The sequence below is a fragment of the Octopus bimaculoides genome, chromosome 5 (genome assembly GCF_001194135.2).
Source record: "Octopus bimaculoides isolate UCB-OBI-ISO-001 chromosome 5, ASM119413v2, whole genome shotgun sequence".
In the NCBI taxonomy this organism is placed as follows: Eukaryota; Metazoa; Mollusca; class Cephalopoda; order Octopoda; family Octopodidae; genus Octopus; species Octopus bimaculoides.
Window position 1 is genome coordinate 29,523,587 of NC_068985.1, and position 9,828 is coordinate 29,533,414.

The window sequence follows — 9,828 nt, forward strand, 5'->3', positions numbered from 1 at the left end:
AAAAAAAAAAAATAATAATGGGAGGATACATAGGATAACACAGTACACTACACCTGAAAATAAGACAGGATGGTTATGACTCAAGGACCACTAATCATAGATCTGTTTAGTCAGGGCTGAACTGAAGATGCATGACAAAAACCAGACAAACAAGAGAGTTTTTGCACAGGCTCTTGCGTTGGTAGAAATAGCAGCCAAATCTCCCTCAAATTACACCCTACTATCAATTAAGGAAAAGGGCATATTAGATAATGTGGTTTTATGTAACCCTAGAAATATGGAAAGGTCATAGCTGAATAGCTTCTGATCACAGTTCTGCCTAATCAGAACAGTAATCAGAGTTGACTGGTTCTAGACACAAACAAATGTTTTATAATTCTTCAAAATCTTATACTTAAACAGTTATATAAACCTGACCATACTATAACAAAGCCAAATAAACAAAACTTTACCAAACTAGAACATAATTTCTGTCAACAAAATATAAATCTACTCTGGTAAATAGTGAACAGAACAAAACAAAATTACTATAATAATCAAATAAAATCATCACCATCAATAGAAAACTGATAGTCAGACCAAAAAAAAAATGAAACTTGTAACCAACTTGCAAAGAACCATTTATTAAATAAATAAACACAGATAGATACATTAAACAATACAGAGGAAAACAATAAAGCTCTATAGGAATAATGAAGAAATCTTAATGACATCACTCAACTTGCTGGAAATAGCAACCACAACTACCTCAAAAAACAATTTATCAGCTTAAGAAGGCAAGAACACATTGCATTATGTAGTCCAGGGTACACTATGCCTAAAAAAGCTGGAGTGGTTTGGGCTGGAATACCTTTAATCAGGTTAACAGAAGCAATCAAAACAATATCAGTTAAAGAAATAAGCCCAAGTATGTCCAAAGGTCAATATCAGCAATAAGAATAACATATACACCTAATAGAAAATCACTTAAAAATAATACATATACAACATAAAAACTTCAACCCTAAGAGACAATGTATATTAAATAACTCCATCTTTTTGAAAAGGAGAAATTTATATCATCACCATTATCATCATCATCATCATCATCATCATCATTTAACGTCTGTTTTCCATGCTAGCAGAGTGTACTGGGTGCTTTTTATATGGCACCACCACTGATGCTTTTGCTGACACCAGCTAAGTGCTGACACCAGCACTTAGCATTTAATATATTTTCAAAATTATCAAATAAGAAATAACACTCAAATTATCAATACTTACTTACATAATGGAACTACAGAAAATACAAGCACATCAGAATCCTGACAGCTACAATGTATACACCCACAACTATATACAATCAAAATCTTTCATGCTATGATCATACTTGCCACACAGAATGTCACACAATCAAAGATATGCGCATTATACACACTGCACTGGAGACATGATGTCCTGGTCTCCTTTACCAGCACCAAGATATAATCATAATCATTACAATCTAACAAAGAAGCAATCTGGTAACACTACACCTTTCCTACACATTAATAACACACAAATAAAAGTCATAAATTTACTACAATTGTTGGGCTTCACAATGTCTGATCTTTTTCGTGGTGGCTATAGATGTATAACAGAGCCAAACTGCATCCCAAAAGCTATGCTCTTCTTCAGAGGCATAAAATAATTCAGTTGCTGACTCTCTGCAGTGCATAAATGTGACCCATATTAAAATATCATTCTCATATCTAGGATGATGCTGCTGCTGCACACACACACACACACACGCACACACATACCACATAGTGGTATGTCCTGCATTATAACGGCGTATCTTCATTGTCTGCGTCACTGGCCCGTACAGTGTACTTCACCAACTGGCACTGCTTGCTGTGTCTGTCCACTATTTATCAGTAGTGGAACAGCCCACTTCTCACTTGGGGGCATCTGCCACAACATATACATACACATATGTACATACACAAACAACGGTGATGAACGACGATGATGAAACATCCTAGACTTCATTCAAAACAAGGTTATCCAGCTGACTTGCAAAGAGTCATTCACCTACACACTACAACCACTAGCTTACATGCATGCAGTTTCATCTACCATTACTATAATGTCTTTTACACCTCTGAACTTTGCTGTGACCTCCACCAATCCCACCAATACACCCATCTTTCTTCTATGTTAGCAGAAAGATAAAATCAGCTGTATTACAACTCGAGTTTGAGGCCATCTTTATAAAGATTGCTAAAAAGTGTGGAACACATTTACAAAGATGCTTTAAGTATAAATCAATAATAATCTTATCTAGTTTAAATATAAAATTTCTCTAACAATAGATTTACCAATATTTGGTAAATATATCTCTTTATAGAAGTACTGTTCCATGACCGAAACCATAATGGTTGGAACAAGCAAAAAATAATCAAAAAAATTTTTTTAAACATAAGAACCAACTAACAAAGAAATAAAAAAATTAGCATATGGTTTTGCATCAGGATTGAAATGAAACGCTAAGCTCAAACTTGGGTTGTTCTATTTTAAATACACCATATAGAAAAAAACATTTGTTTTGTCCTTCTCAAACATTTTTGAGTGTAGTGGATACAACAGAAAGGCTAAAGCCATTGTAAGTTCAAACCAACAGCAGAATTACAAGTAATCAAAGTAAAAGACAAATATTACTGACTTCTTACATACAATTCCTGCTGAGTAAGCAAAAAGCCAAATTTTTTCTATAATTAAGTAGCAATACAGTTGACTGAATCGTCCTAGTATATTACTGATAGATATTTTCATTGATTCTGGAACGTTTATTCTTCTTATGACTTTCAGGCAGCATGTTGTTAGAAAAAATATTTTCTTCTTTAGTGCAAAGTGTTAAAGACAAAACAGAAAAGTTAGTCTTCTTTAAAACGTCACCCGTAATAGACTGTTGCAACACCTATAATCCATTCATTCATTTAAGCAAACAAGAGAAAGAGAGAGTTGTTACAGTCCAACTCCAGGTTATTCCTGAGTAAGTCTAAGATCAAAAGCTTTCCAACTATGACCATCCTGTCTTTTTCTTTAGTATTGTACATCTAGAATGTTTCCACATTTTGAGGCGATAGGATGTCACTCAAGAGAGTTCTGGTCTCTATTTCTAGTAAATCAGGGCCACATAAATACGCTTTCATGATAACAAAAAGGTTAAAATTGGAAAGTGGAGACTGGGAAGCATACCACACACACACACAACACATATATGTATATGTATATATATATGTATGTATATATATATATATATATATATATATATATATATATATATATTGTGGATGTAGTTGTAAGGGTGCTGTCATGACATACAACATGTCTTGCACATTTTTTTTATTTGGTGTGTGTGTGTGTGTGTGTGCATACACACATACATACATGTTGGACCATTGAAATCTACAAGTTTTTTTCATTCTCTCTCATTATGTTCTCTTATTCTTTTCTGTTGAAGAGCAGAGGGTCGACTTTTTCATTTTTCCAGGGCATGAAACTAATACACTTGCTTGTTGCTCATACACCTGTCTTCATCTTTTGTTTTTCTATAAATTTCAACTATATATATATATATATATATGTACACACACACACATACAAAGATGCGATGTGAGACAGTAAAAGTAACAGCAAAACTCAACAGAAGCATCCGGTGAGACAGAGGAGAAGTCAAGCCTGAAGGCAAACAATAATGCCCAGAGCCTCCAGTTGCCGCTAAATGTCTGCTGTTTGATCCACCGGTTGGCTACAGTCTACTGACCCATCCTAGTACCCAGTGATCCCATTCCCCAAAGATATTTGATGATGATGTTGATCAAATATTGGAAAGAACTGCCAGGGGAGATGTGGACCACTGGCTGAAAACTGGCCACCATCATAGTGAAACTCACAACTGAGCAATTTCGGATAGAGGAGGCCAAGTCTCCAACGACATTTCATTTCTGGATAGCCCCAATAGATATCAAAACAGCTTCTTGGTCAGATAAGGATCAGCCACTTGACTGTTCCAGAGACACCATCAACAAGCACCTCACAAGAAGTGAAAGTGACATTAAAAGAGACCAATTACAGGAATTCAATTTGGAGGAGCTTTGCCTGAAAGAAGCAAAGGATAGAGGAAAAAGGGTGAAAAATAAGAGTGGAGTCCCTTGCAAAGTTTACACAATATCTATCCAAAGCTAATCCATCAGCTTTAGAGAGCCCTAAAAGTGAGAATTAACACCAGGTGTACCATCTTGGTGTCTTTTGCACTGACAATGAACATGCTGGAAAAGTCAACAGAGAAGATACTGGGGATCTTTCAGCAAGACAGCAATAAAGTAACCATACATAAGAGCCTCCATGGATGATCTCACAGTGACAACAAAAGTGCAGGGAGCCAAATGAATCTACTAGTAGAGAAGCTTGTGGCATGGATGTAAATAAGTTTCAAACTTTCACCAACAAGAACTGATACAAGGTAGAAGGCCAGGTCCTGTTTGTCATGCATACACACATGAAAAGAGAAAAACAGTGAAGAATTTTGAGAAGGCTTTCAACTTCAGTCCGAAGAACACTGATTCCATCAAGGCAACCAGAACAAGTCAAGAGCTATAGATAAGTCTAGATTACCAGAAAGATTAAAAGCTTGGGTTTACCAACAGGGGTCCTCCTTTTGCTCATCTATGATGATAGTTTAGGGCTTGGAGTGTAAGGTGAACAACCATTCTCAGAGATGGCTAGAGTTGTCACATAACTCACTAAGTATTGGGCTGTACAGAAGGAGCAACAGCTCAAGCTTCCATTTAGTTTTGTCAGGGAGGAACTCAGTGACACAGCACACTGGTTCAGGGTACATCAAAGTGTCTGGTGCAAGCAATGCAGAGAGAACAGAGAGGAAGTCAAGATAGCCCAGCAGGCAGTGGAGTGGCTGAAATATAAGGCACTTCTTAGAAGTGGGGCATAGAATACGGTCATATTTGAAAGCACATATATGTTTGTTGGTGTGTGTGTGTGTGTGTGTGTGTGTGTGTGTATGTGTGTGTGTGTGTGTGTGTGTGCACGTGTGTGTGTGTGCATGTGTGTGTGTACATGTGTTTGTGCAGATGTGTATGTGCATTACTGACTTTTTGCCTTGGCAGTGTGTCATAGTTGTAAACAAGTGATATCAAGCAAACAGCATCCTTTGTTTCCCATCTTCCATGAAAACACACATGGTCATGGGGAAATATTACTTTACTTGGAAACAAGTGATGGTTGGCAACACAAAGAGTATCCAGCCAGAGCCTTAACAAACTTTATCCAGCCCTTGTGAGCATGGATATTAATGTGATGATGACAATATATACACATCATCATCATTTAACGTCTGTTTTCCATCCTGACAGATTGACCGGAGTTGGTAAGCAGGAGAGCTGCACATGGTTCCATTTATCCATTTGGATTTGGTTTCTACAGCTGGATGCTTTTCCTAATGCCAACCACTTTACAGAGTGTACTAGGTTTCTTTTATGTGTCACCAGTACAGTTTCCTTTTATGTGTTACCGGCACAGGTGCCTTTTATATGTCACATCAGCACAGGTTATAACCATGATTTCACTTAGCTTGACATGTCTTCTCAAGGACATGTATACAAACACTCATAGATATATATGTTGATCATGATAAATATATATATAATAAATCTACAAGAGAATGCAGGGGTCATTAACTACATACTTCCAGCCTGTAATGACATACACATCACCGCATTTTCATCATCACATAACTCAGTCAGAATTCTAGTCAGAATTTGGATCATGCCAATAAGGTGAAGATGATCTTTAAGATCCAAAGACATATCTACTGCCAATAAAGTTATAGGCTTGTGGCTGTGGGAGCAGCATGATTGTCAGCTGCCATTGAAAATACCCAAAATAGTCAACACCCTTTTTTGCATAAAGGGTACCTTTCTCCTAAAAAAAATACTTAATTGAAAGCTAAGGTTTACCTTACTCCCAGAGATCTTCTTATAGCAAGCCTGATGCTAACCTTGAATTTTTAATTCCCCCAATGCTGGATACATCTGTCTAGCAGGGTTTCTAGCAACCCTCCTTAACAGGCTAATTTAGTGGTTCAATTTTGTAGCCTACAGTTGATCATACAATATATTGCACTCCATTACATTATTAACTGTAACATTTACATGCATTTCTGAGTGAGTGTCTGTAATTTTGTTTACACAGGCACAAGTGGTTAAGTTATTGTCAGTTGCCAGTCACAAAAACCATCTGCCAGTTTCACACCATCAAAACAATACATATATATATATGTTACAATCGTCATTTAACATTCATGTTCCATGGGATGGGTTGGATCGTTTGACAGGATCTGATGGAACCAAAGGACTGCATCATACTCCAGTATCTGTGTTGCCATGGTTTCTATGGATGGATGTCCTTCCTAATGTCTTGTGAGTAGACATATATATATAAACATAGGCACACAAAATACAAGAATATTAACAGAAAGTAGACTGTTTGTAGTAGATGCACAGGAACAATAAACACTAAGAACAAGAAATACATTTCCTCAAATGCCCAGGAGGATCCTTAGAGGTAGTAGAGAGTTTCTATTACCTAGATGACCTAATTAGCAGTGCACAAAGATGTTCTGAAAGTATAGTAGCTAGAATAAGAATAGGATAGAGAAAAGTTTTACCTCTTTTAAGAAAAAAAAACTCCCCCCCACCTCTCTCTCTCTCTCTCTCAGTGAGAAAAACAGATTGTATGATGTTTGTGTATAAACAGCAATGCTACACGGTAGTGAAATAGGAGCTGTGAATACAGAGGATACGCAAAGATTAGAAAAAAATTAAGCTAGCATGCTCCTCTGGATGTACAGTGTAAGTGTGCATGTACAATAAAGTGTAAATGTGTTGAGAGAGAAATTGGGCATAAGAAATTTGAAGCATAATGTGCAAGACAGAAGACGGCACCAGTATGGTCATGTGACATATATGGACGAGAACAGTTGCATAAAGAAGTGCCAATTGCTAAATGTCAATGAAACTTGCGGAAGACGGTGACCCATGAAGACATGGGACAAAGTAGTGATGACCAGGCTCAGGGTGTTGAGCCTCATAGATGAGACGACAAAGGACTGACATGATTGGCAATTCACCATTCTCAAGAAGACCCATTCGTCTCATCAGAAAATGAGGTCCTAAAAACATATCATTTATATCTATGCACCCTCACCACTTGCAACCAATCTATACCTGTTAAACCTTTCCCATAATTTATCTTTGTAACATCCATCCCTTCAAACTATTTCCTCAGCTACTATAAGAGCAGAACTGTGAATATTCCATCTCCACTTTTGTGCTATCAGTTATCCCTCTGCTTGGGCCACTTCCCTTGTCACTCATCCTGCATTCTCAACATCGTCCCTTACCACTTTTATGTTTCACTGAATGCCTGATCAGCCTCTCATATCTGCCATCGATGTACTCTTACCTTTTTAGTCACTATATCTACCCATATGTACTTCTGACCTACGTTTCTGTCACTGTTGCTTTTTTATGTATTGCCACCTCCTCCTCACTGAGCTACTCTTATTTTGTTTCACCTCCCACTTCAGCCAAACTGAGATTCACCACTGACCACACTTCCACCCATGTTTACCATTCACTTCTATCCCCATCTCTAACGTTTGTCACTTTCCTTTCACATTCTTACAACCCTACCCATCACCCAGCCATCTTAAATTCTCTATCTATTCTCTCTTTATCCACACTTTGACGCATAATCTCCACTATCCTTTCTCCTTCTCACTGGGATAGCTATTAATCTCCTCCATAACAAGACACCTGTTCGTGTCCCTTTATCGTACTTTGGCCTTTCAACAACTGGCACAAGGTCACCCCCTCAATATTATACTTCCACTCAGTCGAGATCACCACGTAACTCCATCAAATTTACTTGGCGACTTCCTTAGCGCTGGTGTAACGAAACAAGCAACCAATTAAGTGGTTGACGATAGGAAGGGCATCCGACTGTAGAAACAATGCCAGAGGAGACATCGTGAATTGAACACTGTCCTCTAAGAGCTCGTCGGATACTGTCAAACCGTCCGACCCATGCCCACATGGAATATGAACGTTAAATGGTGTCTCACACACGCACATTACGTAGAAATGCATATATATATAGATGTGTGTGTGTGTGTGTGTGTTATCATAAATAAAGTATATATATATATATATATATATATATCATAAATATATATAAGTATATATATCATATATATATCATAAATAATATATATAAGCATTATACAACTACAAGATTGCCTACAGTATATACATATGAAACATACATTATCATTACATACATTCAAACATACACACACACACACACATATATATACGCACTTAGATGCGACCCTCACACATGAGTAAACATCTATGTAAACATTACGTGAGTGAGTGTCGATGAGTTCTCTTTCGTGTGTATATTAGAGGTGTTTTTGTTTTTATTTTTTTTTTGTTTAGGTATAAATAACATGCATGCGTGTACATAAACAGTGTACGTATAATGATTTGAAAGACTGCAAATAATTTTCACCAAGTACCTATACAGAGAAGAAGAAAAAAATGAGAGACATACAATAATAGCAATAGCAAAGAATATGGTAACCAATTAAATTAGACACGGAGCTTTAAACGTTCGTCAAAACTCAATTATAATTAGGAAGAGAAAGACAGAAAGCATCTTAGATCGGATTTATTTATGAAATTACTTCGATATCACCTGACATTATTTTATTTTTTTAATTTTTTTTTTTTTAAATAGATAGCTTTAGTTTCTTAGCTTCGTAGGTAATGCTTCATTTCCATAAACAAAAAGTATGTACGAATAATCACAGACGGAAAAGTATATATATATATAAATAGAGTGGGGGAAAAAAAACATGGACTATACTTACTGTCTGTGAAGAGGTTTCGGGGAATGGCGCCGGTCCTGGTTTTTGTGTCCGATTTTCGGACTTCTTGGGGGTGTAATATCAACCATTAATCCCGAATCCCTTCCGTGAGAAGAACTTTGGTTAGGAGTTGAAAAAGCAGCATTATAAGGAGTACTGGACATCGATGAAGATGACTGGTGATGTTCACGGTGTTGTAAAACTCCAGGAGTGTCGGCTGCTAAATCCAAATTATCTTCATCCCTGTGTCCCAACTCCAGTAAACTTCGAGCGTGTTGTTTATTCATGGTTCAAACTTAATACCTCGTCCAAATTAGGTAATTAATTTTGGTGAGAAAACTGTCTAAAATGACGTTATTCCTTTCCCTCTCAAACTACTTTCGGTAGCAGTTCTTTCATGTTTACTAATGCTGCGACCATCATCTGATGATGATGGCTAGCTAACTTCTTCACGCAGACTATCCTTTTTACAACGTTAGGATTTTTCTTTCCGAGAAATATTATCTCAAAAAAATTACTTAAATGTGAATGCAAAAATGGAAATATTCCTTTCTGAATCCCAAAGCTGGGAAAATGCTATTTTGTTCATAGTTTCTTATTCAGGAAAATGCAATGCTTTCTTCCCCTTAGAGACGAAGACAGTCAGTAGATGGCGCTTGAGTCGAGAACAATCGGCTGCTATTATTAAGTTGTCAGCCATTCCAATGTGAGAAATATAAGAAACTATTACAGTAATATATCCACACACACACACACGTGTACACACATTTATATTCGATAATATATATATGTGTGTGTGTATATATATATATATATATATATATATATATATATATATATATATATATATACACACA

At 36.7% G+C, this 9,828-nt stretch overlaps 1 protein-coding gene across 8 annotated transcripts in view; it reads right to left on the reverse strand.

The window, feature by feature from the left end:
* The window catches only part of LOC106868342 (protein Aster-B), a 264,262-nt gene extending 254,665 nt beyond the window's left edge, over nt 1–9,597 (reverse strand). For all 8 annotated transcript variants that reach the window (XM_014913557.2, XM_014913556.2, XM_014913555.2 and 5 more), the window contains exon 1: nt 8,975–9,597. In XM_014913557.2, the coding sequence (XP_014769043.1) occupies nt 8,975–9,258 (284 nt within the window). In that variant the 5' untranslated portion in view covers nt 9,259–9,597. The remainder of the gene's footprint in view (nt 1–8,974) is intronic.
* Between the last annotated feature and the right edge of the window lie 231 nt (nt 9,598–9,828).